We start from the raw sequence: 21133 nt of genomic DNA on the forward strand, positions 1-21133 counted from the left end.
CGCATTCTCCAGGGCAGCCAGGATCCTCGAAGCACAGACCCTCCTTCCCTTTGGGACCTGGCCTCAGCCCTGCCAGCCGGGCGCCCGCCTCCTCATGCTCCTGTGGCCCTGGGCTGTCCAGCTCTTTCCAGGCTCAAGACTTTTTTTTTTTTTTGGTACCAGGGACTGAACCCAGGCGCCCTTAACCACGGAGCCACACTCCCAGCCCTTTTTATATCATTTTGAGACCGGGTCCTGCTAAGTTGCTTAGAGCCTCACTTAGTTGCTGAGGCTGGCTGTGAACTCGAGATCCTCCTGCCTCAGCCTCTCGAGCCACTGGGATTACAGGCGTGCGCCACCGAACCCTGCCAGCCTCAGGATTTGTGCAGAGTTCTCTTCCTGGACCCCATTGAAGTCCCTCCGGCTGCAGTTCCAACCGAGGCAGCGTCTCCACAGCCCCAGTTGTAGACTAGTGGTAGGACCCGGTCCTGCCTCCACACACCACCCTTTCTCCTGGCGTGTTCCGGGGCCCAGGGAGCGGCCCCCAGGACATCTCGCGTGCAGCAGGCATGTGTCTGACGTGTGCTCCGGCACAGGCTTGTTGGGGAAGCCGGTTAGATGCGACGCTGGACAGGAGGCCGGGGGCACCTACCTCACCAGCTCCTCGTTGTAGAGAGACAGCGGGGACTCCCGGCCGAGGATGTACACCTGGCCCTTGAAGACGGACACCTGCACTTTCCCTTCCACCCGCTCCTGCGACTTGGCGATGCAATGGCGGACAAACTCACACTCCGGGCTGTGCCAGAAACCTGCGGGAGGACACGAGGGTGCTCGGCAGGCCGCGGCCTCAGCCCGGGCAGCGGGAGGACCAGGCACAGGATTGCCCGATGATGGCCTGGGGCTCTGGCACAATGCACACTTGTAAACGACCAGAGAGGGACGTGCCCTCCCGCCCCTGTACTGGGATCCCGCGAGGGCATGTGGTGAGCAGGTGGATCTCGTATCCCTGAAATGCTGTCCCTGCCTCAGAGTCAAGAGAGTGGCCACTGCTTCCTGCCGACACTTAGGGAGTGCCACAGCCCGGCGAGGGACCCTGGCCATGGGGAAGGCAGGGGACCTCGGGACGGAGGCACATGTGCCTGGGGCTGGGCAGGGCGGGTGCCCAGGTCAGCCAGAGGGTGTGCAAGGCTGTCGCCTCCCTCTGCCCACTTCCCCACCTGTGAGCGGGGGGCAAGAGCCAGGCCTGGGCGGGCAGGCCCGGGGTCACTGACGCCTTCTCTACAGCTGCTGGCCTTGCGTCAAGCATCTTTACCAGGAAAGCAGAGGCCACAGGCCGGGCCTTCCCCTGGACCAGCTCCTGGCCTCCTCACGAGGTGGGGCTCTGGGAGGTGACAACTTCTCCAAGCACGCTCGGGGCCAGTGGGGGCCTGGACTCTGCTTCCCTCCATAACCCAGGAGCTTTCCTCTCCGTGGCTGGAATAGCAGGAGGGGCCACAAATCCCCCGGAGCTCCAGGCGCTCAGTCCCCCTCATCCTGGGCCTCGGTGGTGACTCGAGCCACCTCCTGTCTCTGCTGAGGACGGCGAGGACCAAGGTGCGGGCGGTGGCCGTGGCAGGGCTGGGGAGGGACAGCACTAGGAGTAGGGTTTCTCTGAAACGGAGCTGGGAAGGTGGGCCCACCTGGGGCAGATGCAGGGCCAGATGGTGTGCGATCCGCGCCCTGATAAAGGACTGGGTCAGCCCAGGGTCTGCCGCTATTGTTGCGCCCAGGCCTGGGGGCACCTGCTGCGGCTCGGCTCTCCGTGGGAAAGGGGCGGGCCTCTGGGACGGGTTCTGGGCTGGCAGAGGTGTGGGGAGGCCAGGCAGGGAGGAAGGGGTTGGCTCCTCGCTCTGCAGTGTCCTGCCAGTTAAGATCCCCTCCCAGCCCCACCCAACCTCCCTGTGACTTGGTTTTCTCATCTGCCCAATGAGAGACTAACTGCTCTCCAGGGTGGTGCACAGTCAATGAGAGAGTGAGCCCAGGGCACTGGAACTTTGCTTTGCAGTCTGAACACCAGGACCACTGCCAGCTTTTACTGTATACAGGGAGGCAGAGGACCAGAGAGGGAAAGAGTCTGTCCGAAGCTGCACAGCAAGACCATGGAAGAGCCCAGTTTGATGGAGCACTCTTAAGTCGAGTTCAGGGCTTTCCCAACATACCACTGGAGCCCCATGGGAGGGGACAGTGTCCCCTCCCCTCTGTCTTTCTCAGTTGGGATAATTAGCCCATTAAATTCCCGGTCTGGAAGACAGGTGGAGATGGAGCTAGAGATAGTGCAGACAGCGATCAGCGTGGGAGCAACTGGCCAGGCTTTATCTCCTGCCCCCCACACAGGGGTCTTCGACTCAGGTTTCTTTTCCCAGTGGACCTGGCCTGGGATGGGGACAGTGAACCTGGCCCAAGCTGCATGGGGGAGATCCTGCCTGTGCTGGCCTGTGACCGCTGTGGGCGGGGCCTGGGGCCCAGCTGCAGAGGCTCCCCTCCCAGGCCCCGGGAGGACCTGCCAAGCTCTCCACACACACAATCTTTCTACCTGGGACTCTGCGAGCTGTACACTGTACCCATTTCACTGCTGAGGAAACCGAGGCGAGGGGTGAGGAGCTGAGCTACGTCCCCAGGTGACAGGCTTCCTTGTCTCCTCCAGGGAATGCAGCGGGGGTCCTGCAGGGAGACCAGGACATCTGGACCAGGGGAGGAGGAGCGGGAGCTGTCCAGACACGGCCAGGCAGACAGGTAGGCAGTGGTCACAGAAGTCAGGCCATGTAGGAGAGAGGGGCCGGGGCTCGTGAAGGGCCTCAGTCTCCCCTCTGTGCCTCAAGGCCACTGGGCACCAGGGACTCCAGGTGCTACACAGCATGGTGGCTCTGCAGAGGAGCCAGACAGGACTGGGAAGAGAGCTCGGCTGCCTCGGCCTGGCACCCAATTTGCAGCAGGGGAAACGGAGGCTCAGGGAGGAAGGCCATCCACCCAGCCAGAGGCCCGACCCCACGCTCAGAATCCACCCCACCCTGATGGGAAGCTGGACAGCGTCCATGTGCTTGGCCCTCCTGTGGCGCCTCACGGACGCGTGACGGTCTCCACTCTTCAGACCAGAAGCTGAGGCACAGGGAGGGAAGGTGGTGCGAGGGCCGGGCCTGGCCTACGGCTCTGTGTGCCCCACAGGGGCGCCACATCCAGTGGCCCCTGGGGCTTTCGAGGACAGGCTGCTGCTGGAGGCTGGACGTCGCAGGACCTGGACAAAGCTAACGCCAGCCAGAACTACCAGGGATAAGCCTCCACCCCCCCTTCCCTCTCCGCCACCCTGGTTTTGTTTCCGTTCAAATCTCCGAACAGCTGTGCCTCATTTTGGGATTTAAAGGGCTCCTCGCTGGGTGACAGACTCAACCTGGGCGGCGCAGCCTAGAGGCACGGGCCGCAGCCAGGGGCCAGGCCGGGCCCGTCCTTGCTGGGGCACCCTGACCACTCCTTGATAAGGGCTCCCTGGGACCCACCGGAGTGCCCGAGAGCTTGGTGTCTGAGGTCAGCCTGTCCTGAGTTCAAGGTCACCACAGCTCAGCCTTCATGACCCCCGGATGCATGTATGGCTGCCTGGGCCTCAGTTTCCTGCCTCCATGCAGCTGTGGTTAGGTAACGCCCCCGGGGCCCGGTTCAGGGCCTGGCAGCAAGCGAGCAGGGGAAGCGGCACCAGGGCTGTGCCTGGTGGCCCCTCCTGGTCTCCGCGGACGCCCCCTGAGCAGCAGGGCCAGGTGCTCTCTCCTCCGCACCCCGCCACGTCTTAACGACGCTCCCACTCCGTAACCAAAATCCACCTTGCAGCGCTGAAACCCTGTGGTGCTCCAGCGCCCGCAGGAAACAATGGCATTTAAACACCTGTACCTGGCAAGGGGTGTCAGCTCAAGGCTGCCTGGAACAACGGGGTGAGAAAAGACTCTGGCGAACAGTCCTGCCCTCCTGAAACTCTGGGATGAGCTACCGGGGTCTTGGAGGGGCGGGGGAGAGAGGAGTGGAGTTTAGCTCAGGGACCCATGGGTGCCTTTACCCACCTGCCTGAGCTCCAGCCCCCAAAGATGTCAAGGTCACCCTCAGGCAGCAGCCTTTCACCCAACAGCTCACGGGGGCTGTTGCAAGTGACTCCCCAAACCCGGGGCGTGTCACTGTTACACACTGAGGGTCAGAAAACATTTTCTGTGTGTGGACAGAAGGTTAATGCTTTAGGCTCTGGGGTCCTTTGGTTTCTCCACACTACTCGACAGTCAGGTATGATGGTGCACACCTGTAATCCTGGCAACTCTGGAGGCTGAGGCAGGAGGATCACAAATTTGAGGCCAGCCTCAGCAACTTACGGAGGGCCTAAGCAACTGAGTGAGAATCTGTCTCAAAATAAAAATGCATTAAAAAAGGGCTTGGGGGTGTAGCTCAGTGGAAAAGTACCCATGGGTTCAATCCCCATCCCTAGGGTCAAAAATAAATAAAGAAATAAAATAAAAATGTAAAAACTACTGTTAGTTCATGGGCTGAACAAAAACAGGAGATGGCAGGATTTGGCTCCAACACTGCCTCTTGGGATCCCTGATGTACAACATGGGACTCAGGAGGCCTGATTCCAACTCAGTGCTGTGGGCAGGGCATGGGACGGGGTCTGCTCGCCTGGAAGGTGGGTGCTAATGTCACCCGCTAACTCTCCCCCTCGTGGGCTGGGCTTGGGCCCGTGGCCACTGCAGTCAAGATGGTCAAGATCTAGCTCCTGGTTTACAGGTGGCACACACCTAGAAACCCCAGAAACTCAGGAGGCTGAGGCAGAAGGATCACTAGTTCAAGGCCAGGCTCAGCAACTTAGCGAGACCCTCTCTCAAAATTAAACACAAAGGGCTGGGGATGCGGCTCGGGAGGGCTTGCCGAGCACCTGAGGCCCGGGTTCCACGCTGGGCCAGGCTGGATTCTCGGTCCAGCCTCCCCCTTGGGCAGTAAGCAGAGTGGCCCCAGGTCCTGCCCGGGGAGTCTGCCGTGGGGGAGACCCAGCGGGGCCACTTCTGATTAGGTCATTTGGAACAAACTCCCTCTCTAAGCCTCTGTTTCCTCAGCTATGATACAATGAGCTACAGACTTCCTGGGAGACACGAGGACCGCGGGATGTCCCGTGCCCCCCATGGCACCTAGCACCCAGCCCATGCGGCCGCATAGGAATGAGACGCGACCCTTCCCTGGCCTGGCTCCATCTTACCAATCCCGGGGGGAGACGGCCCTGCCTTGGGAACCCCTGCCTCGGCGCTCCCTGGCGAGGGGCTGGCGGCCTCTCTTCTCCCTGCTTCCCTGCCCTCCCACGGCCCTCAGTCCGCAGCGGGCGGTGGGCCTGGCTGTCCGGGGTTGGGGGGCTGGGGATGGCGGTCGCACGCACCAGTGTACACCAGCTCCGCGAATTTCAGGCCCAGGCCCTGTTTGATTTTGCGCACCTCCCGATCCATGGTGAAGGCCTCGATGTCTAAATGAGCCTGGTAGAGGATGGTCCCTGCTGGGGTCTCGTAGATACCTAGCCATTTTTCCAGGCAGGGGGAAAAGGAGAAAAAAGAGAGAAACACATGAAACCCAAACTGTCAGCAAATGACAAAAAAAAAAAAAAAAATAATAATGACTCATCTGACAGGAGACAAGCCGGTCGGACCCATTCACTCCCAGCTTGCTGCAAAATGCGTCTGTCATTATGCTCACGCTGGGGCCACGACAGTCCACTCTGCGGCTTGTGGAGAAAATGTCTAGATGCCCCCCTTTGAAGAGGCCCGCAGACGCTGGAAAATGACAGGGTTTCGGAGCAGCTCCCCCCTTCCCAATGCATGCCCACCGGCCCGCGGCTGAAAACCTGTAATTAAACCAACCATGGAGGAGCCCAGGGTCCCAAATATCCCTTCCTCCCTTCCGCCGGGGAGCCGGGGAGGGGCACGGCTGCACACACGCACACACGTACACCTGTGTGCACATACGTGCATCTCCTGCGAGCGGCTCCTGGCACTCGTGGCTCTCCAGAGTCTGCTGGGATGGCCTGGGGCCTGAGCCAGCACCTGGGCTGGTCCCACTGTACAGATGGGGAAACTGAGCCCTCGAGAAGGGATTGCCCAAGGCAGAGTTAGGAGCCCCCGAGTCTCTGACAGGTGCTATCTGCTGACCTGTGGGCCAAATGGCCCTGGAGACCCAAATCCAGAGGGTCAAGGGCACCGGACCTTGCTCAAATCTCACCCTGTCAACCTGCTTGGGCCAGGTGGTCTCCACAGTAATGTGGAAGTGCCTGTCCCTGGACTGGGCTGGGTTCCCGGGAAGGTGGTCTCAGTAGCATCCCACTACACTTGAGGACAGGGAGACAGTAAGAGGAGGACCATCCTTCTCACCTGACCCAGGCCCCTTCTTGGACCAGCAGTGTGGCCTCTGCCCTGTGTCTGCTGTTCTGACAGGAGGACCAGTAGCTGTCCCGCCGCAGCTTCCCTTCCTCCGGCCACATACAACACTAAAGAGGCACGTTTCCCGTCACCCTGGAGATGTACCCATCCTCTCTGCACACGCACAAGGAGACACAAGCACCCTATCAGAGGATCGGTGAACACACTGTGGTCCATCCACACCAGGAACACCATCCAGCCTTGAAAAGGAGGGACTCTCTGCACCGGCTTCGGCAGGGAAGGACCCAGGACGTCAGTCAGGCACACGCTAAGGACGGATCCTGCAGGCGCTACTTACACGCAGTCCCTAGAGCAGCACACGCAGAGAGACAGAAAGGAGCTGCCAGGGGCTGCGGGAGGGGAGGGGCTTAGGGTCTAATGGGGACAGAGTTTCAGCTTTGCAAGGTGGGAAGTCCTGCTGGTGGTCGGTGGTGGTGGCTGCTTGACCCAATGTCACTGAACTGTGTGCTCACGAGTTAAAATGGCATTTTTTGTTATGCAAATTTCATTATAGTTATAAAAAACTCAAAAAACAACTCGTTTTACAAGACCAAACTAAACTAGCAGGGAGAACGTTTTTAACTCTGGAAGCCAAAGGGGGTGCGGGGAAGGCTATCGGATGAGCTTCCCTGTCGCAAAGCTGAAGTTTCTGAGAATTCCTCCCAGCCCGATGTGGAGCCTGAGCGTCTCTGAAGTGAAGGCCTGGAGGTCAACCCCGCCGTGCTGACTTCCAGCTGTGGACTGGCCAGAGGCCCAGCGCAGAGGAGAAGGCCGGCCTGCTGGTGGAGCCGAGTCCCTCCCAAAACCCTGACGGCACATAAAACTCCACTGATGGCACATAAATCCCTGGACGGGCCAAGGCACGGAGTTTACAGAGAAGACGGAAGCCCCAGGAGGACAGCGACTTGCGCAGGCCAGCCGGGTGGACGGGGCAGCAGCTGTCTCCCGTCTTGGTTCCCTCTCATGGCCCGCAACAAGTGATATAGTCAGAGCATGAAGGAAACACCCAGGTGTGAGGTTTCAGGCGACACGTGGGTGAAACCCACACAGAGACCAGGGACTCGTCTGATTGTCACGTGCCACAGATGACCCCCCATCTCACTGTGGAGGCCCCGGCTCCTGGGCAAACCCCACCATCCTGTCTGCTTGTGCCGTGTGAAGGGAAGATGGCCCTGCCAACACCCCCAAGCTCATGCGCACGGCTCAAGCCCTCGACTCCCTTGGGACACATCGTCCCTTTTGTAAATATGTTCAAACTGGTTCCAGCATCCGCCTGTGCAGAGGCTCAGAGCTGCAAGGTGGAGAGGGGCAGAAGGCTGATGGAGGGAGAGGCAGAGGAGTGGCCCAGAAAGGCCACTGCCTGAGAACAGGGGACACGAGAGCTCACACAGAGCCGGGGCCACTCCTTGGGGGACAGGATGGCTCCACACACAAGTGGCTCCAAGCCACCAAGTCCACTGCCTAATGGGCCAGAAAGAGAGAGTGCAGGAAGGTCGGGAACACCTGCCTCCGAAGCAGCAGACACGCTGACAGGCTCAAGGTGACCTTTCAGTCACCCTGGGACCTTCCCCACCGAGAACAGCGCCATTTCCCAGGAGCCCCCCCAGGCACCAGGCCTGCAGAGCTGGCATCGTCTCATCCGGCACAAACAGCAACTGGATACTCACTGGGTCTGAATCAGGCCTCCCAGTGATTTTTTTTGGTACCTTTTGGAAACCCCCAGAAACCTGCAAAGCCCGCCCTTACACTAGTCACAGGTAGTGGTGACAGCCCTGTCCTGGGCAGGCCAGCAGCAGGAGCCCTCTGCAGCTTCAGCTCCTGGGACTCGGGCAGGCTCCCTGCGCTGCTCTCCTTGGCTGGGCCGACTGTAAGGCACAGGCTGAGCTGTGTTTGCAGAGCTGGGGCTGGAACTGGATGCCTTACAACTTACCCCTTTACAGAGAGGGCCCAGCTTGGCTTTGCTGAGTGACCCTGGCTCCTCTTAGCACACTCTCTGAGCCCCAGGGGGCAACCTGCCTAGAAAACAGAAAGGTTGCCAGTTTCCGCTGCTCTCACATTCCAGCTTCCTCTGAGACCTGTCTGGAAGGTGGGCGCTCCTGAACCCCTACAAGCCATGCATACTGATGGGTTTTCCCTAGGAATACCATGGGCCAACCCCGGGGCATTATTTCCCCATTGGCCAGAGAGGGGAGAACACAGGTGGTGTCCAGGGTTCAACAGAGAGCTTTGACTTGCCTATGGCCCCCAGTTAATGGCCCACAACAGGTGTCCCCAGCAAAACAAGGCCAGCATCCCCAGGAACCAACGGTTCCCAGCGGGCAGTGGGGCTGGCAGAGCCACCTCCTCCTGAACCCCTGGAACAGCCCTGTGGTTTTGGGGCCTCTGAGGCAGCCCAGGAAGGGTCCTGGGCTGCAGGGAGAGCTGAAGCCATAAAACACACCGGCCCAATTATCCTCGCGCCTTTTCCTACAAGGTGTTAAAGTTAATTGTGACTGATCAAAAACCTGGGTTTAGGCTGCTGCCGGTGTGTGCACGTGTGCGTGTGCGTGTGCATGTGTGTGCATTTTAAAGCTCTCCTCTCTCTGCAGGGATGGGGAGCTCAGATGATTTCTGTGTATTTCTTCTGGGAAAGAAAAAATGACTTAAAAAAATTGGTGACAGAAACCTGATGCTAAAAGACTATGGGTTTGGGGCTTTTGACAGTCGGCATACAAACCACTGCGCAAAAGGAAGGAGGACATGACAGCTGAGCCTCGGCATCGCGCGGAGGAGACAACAGACATCTTCGGAGTGACACGCACAGCGCTCCAAGTGTCTATTTTCAACTCCCCGTGTTTACAGGGAAGACAGGGGTGTCAGCACCACTCTGCGGAGCAGCTTCAATCACACCGTAATTACTGCCAAGAGGTGGGGGAGGCGAGGAAGGAGGACGAGGAGCCGGGGGTGGCAGGGGGGAGAGTGGACCGCGGAGGAAGAGGTGGGGACACACAGCTGCTGCGGCTTACGTTCTTCTCATCAGCCCCGAGGCTGCCAGGTTGGCCTGCCGAGCAATTTGGAAGAATTGAGAGGGGTCTGCCCAGCCCGCCGGGGCGGTGGGTGTTAGGGCACCTGGGCCAGAGGGATCTGGAAAGGCCAGGGCAAGGGGGGTTGGCCAGAGCCCAGGGCTCCCCTCTTGGTATCAGGGCCAAGGTCGGAGGCGGTTGCCATGGTGATGGGAGGCCAGTCAGGGTGGTGCCTAGCCACCCTCTGTGCTCCTGGCACCTGTCCTGGAAACAGGGTGGGTCTCTGAGGATGGCCACTGCAGGCCTCTGGGACAACAGAACCCTCTGCTTCACAGGTCACCTACACTCTGCATCTGGAATGTTCCAGCTGAGCAGAGCCTCTGGGAGAGCTGAACAGGTGGGCAGGCCGGTTGGGTAAGTTGGTGGGCAGCCCTGCTTCCTTCCTGACAGGAAAGCGGAGGAGTAAGGAGGAAGCGAGACAGGAGGGGGAAGGAAAGAGGGAAGCAACCCGAGGGGAAGAGCAGAGGAAGCAGACCAGAGGAGCGGGAGGAAGAGGGGAGACCAGGCAGAGAGGGGAACGTGGAGGGGCCAGTGGGAGAGGAGGGGAGGGAGGGGGCAGAGCTGGGAGGAGGGGACAGAGCTGGCTGGAGGGGTCTGGGGCCAGAGAGGAGGGAAGGTGAGCCGAAGGACAAGCCGCCCCTTCCGGCTTCCCTCCTGCCTGCCTCCCCCTCTCCTCCCCACTGATTTCATTTACTTCACTTAATTAGCCCCCCTCCAGAGTTAAAAAGATAATGTGATAATGGCGATGTGAACAGCCACAATACAGCGAAAGCCACTCCATCTGCAGCTTCCCCAGCCCTCTGTCCCTGACCCCATGGCCCCTAGCGCCTGCTGACCACACCAGCCCAGGCCCAGGGACCTGGCGCCGCCAACTCCCTACACCCCCCCCCCCAGAAAAAAAACAAGTCCTTAACGAATTTCAATTATGAGCTTTGTAAAATCAATACAAATGACATTTTCCCCTGTACACGGAGATACGGACAATAGCACCTTCCTGCACTGCCCGCGATATAATTGACGATTAACAGCATCTCCCGTTTCTGTACACTTACAAACGCCTCATCGCGGGGAATCCGCAACGCCCTGATTTATTGTCTCTGTTCCTGCTTTCTCACAGAGAAATATTTGGAGTGGAGAAATAAAAACATGCACTTCCCTGAAATCACCAAGTGATAGGAAAATAAGCAAGTTAGACCTTCGGGAGGGAAATGGAGTCGCAAAGAGGGACAGCAACTTGCCTAAGGTCAAGCAGCAGCTCCTTGGAACTAGAATCCTGATTTCCTTCCCAAGGACGAGGTGGCTGTCAGACTAAATCCTGTTCTTTCAGGGACAGTCCTCCAGAGGTGCACACTATACAGGGGCAGAACGAGGACTGACCTCTGGAGACATTTTCCTCTGTGAGTGATAAGGAGCTGAGGGGCTGGAACAAACTGAGGATGCCATGACTCTGCCTTTCTAGGGGCACAATGCCCCAGTCTACACCCAGACACAACCTCGACCCAGTTCACAGGTGAAGTCAAGGTTCAGGACGCGGGGTTGCTTCCCCAGTGGTAAAGAAGCCAAGAGCAGGACTCGGATCTGGTGCAAAGCCTTGATCTACTTGGTGCCATAACTCATGCCTGTAATCCCAGCAGCTCTGGAGGCTGAGGCAGAAGGATCTCGAATTTGAGGCCAGTCTCAGCAACTTAGTGAGGCCGTAGGTAACTTAGCAAGATAAAATAAATAATAAAAATAAAAAGGACTGGGGATGTAGCTCAGTGGTTAAGCACCCCTGGGTTCAATCCCCTGGTACCAAAACAACAACAGGAAACAAACAAACAAACAAAACAAACTTTTATCCTCAACACTGGTTTGTCCATGTGCCTCCCCAGCTCTCCAGGGCCATGGCCCCCATCCCACCCACCACTCTGGGGATACTCCTGCTGTCCCCTCTCATTTGACCAGATGAGGACTGCTGACCCGCTCTGGAGTCATCCTAGGATAGTGCCGTCCAGGCCCTCAGTCCGGTTCCGCTCCCCCACCCAGCGGGATGCCATTTTCTGATTATAATAATGATCGATTCACTGTGCCTGCCAGTCCACTAGGCCACATCTGGAGTCAACGGGAGAGTGCCACGATGGATTAGTGATGCCTGCCACGGGCAAGGCATGCACAGTAGTTAGTGGACATGGCCGAGCCCCACTGAGCACGCCCAGAGGGCCTAGGCTGCATGCCTGCTCAGCCGGCAGCCCCATCTGTGCAGCCAGTTTCCTATCGGGGTTTCTCCTGGCCCTCCTCCCCTGCCTGTCTGGTCCTGCTGGGCCTGGACTGGGAGCAAGCCCTCTCCCCTGCTGGCCCTGGGTTTCCCCATCTGGAAAGTGAGGTGCTGGCCTCTGGTCCCCAAGGTCCCGCCAGCTGCCTCTGGAGGACACCCATTGTGCCAGTTCCCAAGGGCAGGTGGAGACAAAGGGACATTTAATCAGATGTTAAATAGGTGAAGAGACAAAGGTGAGCCAGGATAAAAGGGAACAGCTAATTAGCGACATTGTTCTCCACAAGGCCTTCCCAAGAGTGCTTCAATTAGGTGGTTTCCCAGGAATAATAGCTGTGGGGAGGAGGAGACCCGGGGAGAGGCAAGGACGCAGGCCCCTTCCCCACACCTTCTGAGAGCAATCGAGCAGGCTGGAGCCTCCCGGCCTCAGGGTCTCCACATTACACTTGGGGAAACTGAGGCCCGGAGAGAAGTCCAAGGTCACTGTGTAAGGCTGGGCAAACCCGGGTCAAGAGCCCCAGACACCTGGCCTCCCAGACCAGCTGAAGTCTGGCTTTTGGCTCTTGGGACTTCAGGATCTTGGTGAGAATGTCCTGCAGGAGAAAGGGGCAGGTCCGTGGCCTGGCTCCCCTCGGCTGTGTGAGCTTTCCAAATCGACGCTGCAGAAAGTAACCCCTCCAAAAACACCACCGAGTCACAACAGTCCAGGCACCCAGATCTGGCGCTCTCACCTGCTGAGACCCTGTCCTCTCCCCTGAGAGCCCCCCTAAGAGGAAAGCAGCCGGCTATCCCACACCAGCAGGCCCTCAGGTCTCTGGGGGGATCCCCCTGGTTGGGCAGGAGGGGGGACTGAGTCCTGGAGAGGAGGGTGTGGTCAGTGAAAGGGCGAGTGACACAGGAATCAGACTGTGGCTCCTCAGACAAGAGGGAGCACCTGCTGGGCACCAGCCCTCCTCCCCTGGGGCCCAGCCAGTCGCAGTCAAAGTGACCGTCACTCCAGGCCAAGGTAGAGCCCTGCTGTCCCTGGAAGAGGGCCTCTCCCTCTGCCACGGCCGAGGGGTGGACAGGCCCTCAGGCCTGGGCTGGCTCACAGCGCCCACCCCTGGCAGGACTCCCGCCCTGCCCTCCTGGTCCGACATGACACAGCCTTAATGACCACGAAATCGGCCCTGCACGGTCTGCCTCCAAACCTGGCAGCCCCGCCCATGACAGCAGAGCCCTGACCTCCAGGCCTGGCCCCACCTCTCCTCCCCAAGCCTCTCCCAGGCCCTGGGGGCCTCCTCACTCTGGGCAGGTCCTCTCTTAACACCCTGGGGAGGTGGCGGCAGAGGCCATCATCCCACTTTGCTGGAGAGAAGTGCACACTGCCCAAGGTTGTCCACGCAGCGCACAGGAACAGGAACGCTGGAACGGGACGGGCGTCGCGGTCTCCGGGCACGGGCTGCGGTGGCACGCCCCTGGAGGGCTGGGCCCACTCACCTCGGGACTTCATCCCAATGAAGCGGTTCTCCACAATGTCAATGCGGCCCACGCCATGCTTGCCTCTGTGGGAAGGACAGGTCACTTGGATTCAGGCACACAAGGCTTGGGTCATATGCCACCCATGGGGCTGGGCTTGGGCTGCCACAGGGGGGACGAGGTTGGCTGCACCCAGCCCAGAGCCTGTGTGGCACATCAGGCTCCGTCTCAGGCTCCTAGACTCAGAACCTCTGAGCCAGGGATCCAGTCAAAGTGCCCACCGGTTGGGTAAACGGAGGCCCAGAGAGAGAAGAGATTGCCTGGGTCACTCCGAGTTCCTGGGTTATCTCTGTGCTGGGCCTGCCTGGCCCCAGGCCTCACCCTGCTCACCCTTCTTCTGGCCCCTGACCCAGTGGAGGGCCTGGAAGTCCCCGCCTGACCAGCCCTTGGTTGCCAGCTTTGTAGGCTGAGGGGTTTAACCAGGGACTCCAGGGGCTGCCCTGGCAAACCCATACCTCAGTCCAGGAGAATCAGTGCCGATGGGGCCAGGACACAGCCTGTCCTCCACAGTCCCCGAACCCCAGCTGTGACCACTAGCCACAACGGTCCTGCCCAAGAGGCCCCTTCCCGGGTGTACAAGGCAGGCCGAGGGCACTCACGCGACGTCATTCAGGTACATGAAGAGCTCCAAGGAGGTCTGGTGGGTGGTGCCATCCTGGGCATTGGTCACCTTCACAGGGACCCCTGGGGGCAGAAGGAGAGGGCAGTGGGCCTCCGGGCTGGAGCTTGGCGGAGCCTGCACCCGCCACCCCGCCCTCTCCCTGTCCCTGCAACGCCTTAAATGCATGTGACAGATATAGAGTCCAAATGACTCCTTCAAAGCCCTGTGCAGGTTGAGGCCCGCTGGGGGGAGCGAAGGGGCGAGAGAGCCCCCCAGAATGAAAGGGAAAATGCAATAAAAACGCTCGCACCCCCCTCCCATTCTCTGTGCCCCTTTTGCATTTAGGGACTGTGAAATTGGAACCAGGCCCTGAACTAATTGAATTTCACGCTCCACCATTGTCTTATACAGGGAGCACCTTCTGTCCCACCAGTTGCCCGGGGCCGCCTGGCCGAGGTGCGGCTGGGCGCGCGCACGCGCACACTCACGCTCAGCCCCTGCCACGTCTGTCAAGCGGACCCCTGCGCCCCAGCCCTGGACCCCAGACCCACACACAGCCGTCTGATTGATGGGGGTGAGCTGGTGCCCGCTGTGGCAGGCGGGGTGTCGGGTCGCCCATGAATTCTGAGAAGTGGGGTCCAGGGTGGCGGGAGGGAGGCGGTCATGGCTGGGCAAGGAAGGGCCGCGTCAAGGGGGGCGGGGGGGCGGTGGCGGGGGGTGGGCTCGGGGTTGACTTTGAATAGCAAGGGGCACCTTCCCGAGCGGTGTGAAATGAGCAATAAATGTATTAGAGGGCTAACAAGAGAGCTGTAACAGTGACAAAGGAAAGCTGTTCAAAGTTGGCGGCTAATCCCCCACCCATCTGCCCGGCTCATTACCATGTAGCGAGCCATCGGGTGCCAATCAGGGCTCAATAGCGGCTTTGGAGTCTTTATTAGCCAGCCGCCGCTTGGAGGGGCTTCGCTCAAGCCGCTGTCAGCCTCGCCATTCTTAACCCCACTTCCAGGGGTTTTATAACTTGGTTGTAAATTGCTATTAAATGTAAGTCTGCCCAATAATGAACCTTAAGCCCCTCTCGCCACCCCCCGCCTCTCCCCACTCCCTTTCTCTCCCTCCCAGGTCCTATTATGGGCCTTCACTGGGGCCGTGGACGGGGCCTGCCCGGGAGAAGAGGGGGCATTGTTGGTGAGGCTGCTGCAGAAAGCCTCTTAGCGTTTAAAATAGTTAATAATTAGATTAAAACTTCAAATAAATTAACTAGGGAGTGAATGGGGACCAGGCAGGGGAGGGTTCCTCCCCCCCCTTTTTTTTTCTTCCAGACTGTCCCCAAATCCTCATAATGGATCACGTTTCTTCCCCAGCTCGGCCCATGGGGCTGCCCTGTGTCTCCAGGTAGGGCTGCCAGAGCCTGGTGCCAAGGACTCTCGGCCACCTTCTGTTCACCTGCCCCCACCGCTCTCCTAGGCTCCCAGGGTCCCCACGAGGGAAGGCAGGATGTGCTGCCTGGTCTGCCCCACCATCTTCCCAGGGGTGATACTCAAGGAAGACCCTGTGCCTGCAAGCCAGGCCTGCTGGACAGAGCAGGGACAAAAGGACCCAGGGCTCACGCTGCTCACCAAGGCCCCCTTTTTGGGGGCATGGAATTCAAGGGTCTGAACAGTGATGCAGTTGCCCACTGGCTTGGCCAGGCTCTTGAGAAAGGCCTGGAAGAGACTCACTAAGTACTAATAGCACCGAGAACTCATGGCATCCGCTCAGCATCCATGAGCATCTCCCCTGTGGCTCGTGCTACAGGTGAGTGCACCTGAGGCCGGGGAGGTGACAGTCACACCAGCAAGGAGAGCAGGTCGGAACGTCTGCTTTTCCCATCACCCTGTAGCTGCTCCTCTTGCCCTGCCCTCTTGACTCTGAGGTGTCCAGAGGAAAGACAGCTTTGGAGCCCCTGTCTCTGCTCTCTGTCCCCTCCTGGAAGCTGCTTTGTGGATGGATGGGCTAGCCCCCTTGCTGGCCTTGGGATGCCCTCAAACTCCTCCCAGTTCCCCTAGCTCCTCCTCAACACCTCCTCCAGGAAGCTTCCCAGATCTCTGCAGCCTGAGCTGGGTCCTGCTGCCTCTGTCACCAGGCATGCCCTGCCTTCCCCTCCCTCCTTCAGAGCAAGAGATGATCACCGCGCCAGCTGGAGGCTGGGCACGAAAACCAGGCCAGCAAATATTTCACCAATGGCAGTGAGGTGAGGGGAGATCAGGAGCCCCCTGCCCTGCCCCATGTGTACCTGCGGCTGGGGGCGCGGAGCTGAGCAGCTAATTTATGACTGGCCAAGGCTTAAGGAGTGGGGCAGAGGGGCCCCAGCTCTAGCAGGTCTGCCATTTACTAAGCACCTGCCTGTGCCAGCTCTGGGGCTGGTCATTTCCCATATGGACCTCATTCCACACCAGGAAAACAGCAGGCACCTTGTATCCCCAGTTGACAGACAGGAAAACTGAGAAACAGGAAAGCAGAGTGACTTTCCCAAAGTTTCAAAGTACCTGGCAGGTGGCTGCTCAGAGACTGGAAGTTTGCCTGTGAACTGGGGTGACAGGCAGGGCATGGGTTTTCCCTCCCGAGCCTCCAGGTGTGCATGGATCACACTGTCTGGGGACGAGATCTGTTGGGCACTTGAAGCCCCTGCCTGAATTCTGGCTTCCTGGAACTCTTGAGAGGAGAGAGGGCCTAGGTCCCAAGCAGGGAGCAGACAGGCGGCTCAAGAGTCAACCCCTTCAGAAGGTCCCAGCAGTGGGTGACATACCTTTTTTGAATTCTATCTCAAGGATGTCAGGGCTATTGGGGGTTTTGGCTGGGTCCTGGGTCTTTGTGTAGAGTCCCGGAGGCGCTTGGTTCTGACAAAAGAGAAAGGGGTCGGGGGGTGGAGTGTTCAGAGCCCCCAGGGCTGGCAAGCTGCACCCCACCTCCTGCACCCTCTCACCCTCGCCTCTCTCCAGGACCGGGAGGCCTCTGGCAGGCACTTCCCCACCAGCACGGTGGGTCCAGCAGGCTTCCCAGCCCCCAGCCCAGAGCAGGCCCCGCTGCCAGGGGCCTGGGAAACAAAGGGCTCAAGAAATCAGACAATTTTTCCCCTCAACTTGATCTCATCTTTTTCTTCGACGCCCCCACAGCTGGAGGTAGAATAGCGGGAGAGAAACAAGTCAGGCAGGAAAAAGTGGGACTTTGGAGGAGCGGGGCCGCGTTCCCGGCTTTCCGGAGCCGCACGCACGCTCTCGCCGGCGCCGGGAATTGGGGTTTATTCCGCGATGACCGCAAAGCTAATGACTGTGCGTGACCCTAGCAGGTGCTGCGGCGGGCCGAGCCGTCCCCGGGGTCCCCGAGGTTAATACTCACAGGGAGAAAAGAGAAGAGCAAAGCGAAAACCCATTTGAAAACACATCAACCTTTATGTATATTTGTTCTCAGGCGCGTTGCAAAATGCGCCTCGTCGTGCGGAGGCGGAGGGATTCTTGCCGCCTGGGCCTCTGGTTCCCCGCCGCCTCTGCGGGCCCAGCGCCCCCAGGCTGAGGTTTGGGCACTTGTCGTGGTGGGCCTGCCTGCTCCAGTCTCTCCTGTGGGCGCCCCGTGCCCAGCTGCTCGGCGCGCCTGCTGATGTCCCGCCAACCGCGGTCCCTTAGGTCTGCGCCTTTCAGAGCCTGGCGCCCATTCCGGTTTTGAAAGCCTCTGCTCCTCAGCAGCCCTGTCTGGTAAGAAGGCCAAACCCCACTGCCTCACCTACACGGGAAGCCATGGCTGTGGGCAGCGCCGAGCTCACACCGTTCTGGAGGGCTGGACCATGTCCCTCTTCCTGGCATCTGTTGGATTTTAACGTGGTGGAAAATACCTCCAAGCTGGGGGTAAGACCTCAGGCGGTGGGGCCCTGAGCAAGCTGCCTCAGTTCCCCCACCTGTGAAATGGGTGGCATCCGTAATGGGTACCCATCCATAATTTAAATGTATAGACCGTTTTTTTTACTGAACCTGAGAACATACCAGAAAACATTAAGCAAGGCCCCAAACGGATGGTAACATATCTGCAGGGGGAGGGACAACTGGTGACAGGCACTGAACCTCCTGCCTAGAGGACTCCTGCCAGGACAGGCCACACGCAGGGTGCCCAGGCCGCTCCCTGGTGCTCCCCTTCCCACTGGCTCTGTGCTGGGTTGGCCCCGTCCCAGTTTCCCTGGGGCTTCCTGATTTAGCTGTGGAAGTACTATGTCTGTCCCAGGAAGCCTCTTAGTCCTGGGCAAACTGGGGCAAGTGGTCCTTTCAGCTGTTTCTGAGCTCAGAGAGGGCCCATGGAGGAACCCCGGCCCCGCCAACCTCCGCCTGACCTGGGCCTGTGTCCCTTCATCGGTTTTCATCCGTGCATCAGGAAACAAGAACCCAGAACCCACCTTAAAGACAGGCCCAGGGAGGTGGGAGTGGCCCTTAAGGACCCCTGGCCTGGTGCCTCCCTAGACCAGAAGAAAAACTAAGGCCCAGAGAAGCGGCTGATCCAAATCATGCCAGCCTAGGGCTCTTCCCAGCATCCCATGCCCTTTCCCAGTTGCTGTGGTGGCCAGCAGGGGAGAGCTGTGGGGACAGCCAGCACCGTTAGCCACGGCCAGGCCTCAGATTGGTGTCAGAGACTGGCCAAGCTCCCTGGCCACAGCCCCTTCCCCACCTGCCTGGGACTCCCAAGCCCCAAGGGCCCACCCAAGCTGGGTGCCTGACTGACCACTGTTTTCAGTTGGGCTCTCTTCACTTTCTCTGGCCACTTCTTAGAAGTGAACAGTGTTTGTATTTGGAAGGAGAGAGAGCCTGGAGGACCAGATGAGGACGAGGACGAGGAGGACGAGGAGGAGGAGGAGGAGGAGGAGGAGGAGGAGGAGGAGGAGGGTTCCCGCACTCTACAGCGGAAGTTGCAGGCAGCTGTCGGGCCGGCACCTGACAGCACCGATTAAATAAAATAACTAAATAGAAATAAAATGACATTTGCTTTGCATTCCGAGGTGGCTCCGGTGCCTGCCTTCTTTTTCACTCCCCCTCCTAAAAGCCCAGTTCAAATGACAAATAGTTTGTTGCTGAGTATCAATGCCATCTATTTATCCATCCCAGCGGGAGGGCTCACTTCCAATGTCATCTTGGGGGTGCAGGGGGAGGGAAGAGAGTGGAGAAGTAGAGAGAGGGAGAGAGTCGGGTGGGGGTGGGGGAGAGGGCGAAAGAAAGCATGAAGCAGGCCCGAGAGGAGAAGTCGGAAGCAAATGGCCCATGAACTGAACCATGATGTAGAGGCATGATCGATGCTGCAAATGGTTTATTCATCCATCAGACATGGCGGGCCGGCCACTGAATGAACTCTTTCACTGTGGGCCGTATGAAGTTAAAGCAAGTAAATTTCTATCTTTCTTCGCATTAGCTGCCTCATTGCCCTTCAATCAGCCCTCATGGAGGCAGAAAATGGCTCAGCCATCTGCCTTCAAGCCCTCCCTTCCGCAGGTCTCGGGCTTTTTTGGGAGGGGGGAGGGGCGCCGGCTCCCCTAAGCTCCTCTCCCAGAGCTCCTCCCCAGGGGCCCGGCGTCCAGGGCGCAGGAGCCGCAGGAGCTTCAGCGCAAGGGTGGGTCCTGGAGGCTAGGCTCCTGCGCGGAACCTGGGGGATCCCCTGTGGCCAGGCCAACCCAGAGGACGGCGCTGACCCCCTGCCAGGGTGGCCGGGCCCTGGGCGCCTCTGCGGGGCCCATGACTATGGCATGCTGTTTCCCACAGGCTCACACCCAACCCATCCCAGCCCTTCCTGCTTGATGAGAAGGGTTTCTGAGAGCACCTTGGTGGCCTAAGGTAGGACCCCCAGCCCCATGACCAAGGCCTTGCCTGTGCCAAAGGAAGTGCCGTGATTTCCCATTTTGTGCACAAGAGATTGCAGGCTCAGAGAAGTCGGGAGCTTGCTTGAGACTGCACAGCACTTAAGAAGCAGAGCTGGGTTCACAGTCAGTTTTCCTATCTCTGGGACCCAGGAATTGACTGGGCGGCAGCGTCCTTGATAAAGACTCAGGAACACTTATCCATCCCATGCCACTGTTAGACAGAAGGCCTGAGAGGGGACAGGGCCTGCCCACAGTCACAAGGCGGTCTGCACCGAGCTCAGGCCAACCTGAGGGGTGTGATTTCCCCCGCCGCGGCCCTGCTCCCTGAGTCCTGTGTCAGTCTAGTCTTGGGGTGCCTCCTCTCCAGTGGGGAGAGGGCCTCGGGCTGCTCGGAGAGGGCGTGGGGTCATTTTCCAGCATGCCTGGGGCGGGCCGACACCCCGCCTGGACCCCCTTGGTGCTGACTGACTGGCTAATTGGAGGTGGCTGGCCTGAGTGCCGAGGGGTCAACAGAGCGTGAACTGGAAAAACCCGTGGGCAGCAGCAGCAGCCCTGCAGGGCCGTCATCCCCAGGGACAAGCGTGGGCCCAGCAGGGAGAAGCCTGAGGCACCAGCCCTGCCCTTGCTCTGCGCAGCTGGCATCCAGAGTGGCGTCACTACTCGGCCTCAGTGTCTTTCCCTGTGAACTGAGGGTGCTCCTAGCAACAGCCACGGAAATCAAGGCAGGAAAACGAGTCACGGCCAGGTCTGGTGCCCGCGGGCGCCGGGCTCTGTGGCATGGTGGCCGACACTGACCCAGTGGACGACGGCTGGGGGATGTGGGGCCGGCACGGGTGGGGCAGAGCCGGGTGTCAGGCCTGGAGCCTCCCCTGCACCCTGGGCGGGGCTCCAGCCCTCCGGGTTCTCAGCCAAACCCGCCAGGCGTCCTCCCCTCCAGCTGCCCTTTTGGATCCCTCAGGCCCAGCTGCCCCCGCACCGCCACCTCCCCCACCAACACACATCCTCCCTAGTGTCAGCCAGGCGGCCCTCCCACCCCCAAAGCTGCCGCCCAGGATGTGGGGCTGGGCCAGGGACACATTCCCTTGGGGACAAAGAGATTTTTCTCTTCCCATGATAGACTTCGCCCTGCCGCCCCCACCTCCCATGGTGGGCAGGGGAGACACAAAGAAACCCCCCGAGGAGAGAAACCCTAAACTTCAAACCCGGCTGAGGGCCCAGCCTGGCCAGCCTGGAGGCTGGGGACAGGATCAGGGAGGCCAGGGCGGGTGCGGGACAGACGCAGACAAATGGGTCTTGCGGCTTCACCCACCAGCCCTGGGCCCAGGCGCGGCACAGGCCGGTCCTCCCCCAAGTGTCTCATCTGCCTAATGACGCCTTTATGGGTCTGGTGGT

General features: G+C 59.5%; 1 protein-coding gene across 2 annotated transcripts in view; it reads right to left on the reverse strand.

The window, feature by feature from the left end:
• Positions 1-21133, reverse strand: part of Ass1 (argininosuccinate synthase 1) — a 46632-nt gene that overhangs the window by 4996 nt on the left and 20503 nt on the right. For both annotated transcript variants that reach the window (XM_047524727.1, XM_047524728.1), the window contains 5 exons: positions 16661-16751; positions 13874-13958; positions 13236-13300; positions 5414-5545; positions 632-788 (listed from right to left, as the gene is read on the reverse strand). In XM_047524727.1, coding sequence (XP_047380683.1) covers positions 632-788; positions 5414-5545; positions 13236-13300; positions 13874-13958; positions 16661-16751 — 530 coding nt within the window. The remainder of the gene's footprint in view (positions 1-631; positions 789-5413; positions 5546-13235; positions 13301-13873; positions 13959-16660; positions 16752-21133) is intronic.

Source organism: Sciurus carolinensis, chromosome 14 (genome assembly GCF_902686445.1).
Source record: "Sciurus carolinensis chromosome 14, mSciCar1.2, whole genome shotgun sequence".
Lineage (NCBI taxonomy): Eukaryota > Metazoa > Chordata > Mammalia > Rodentia > Sciuridae > Sciurus > Sciurus carolinensis.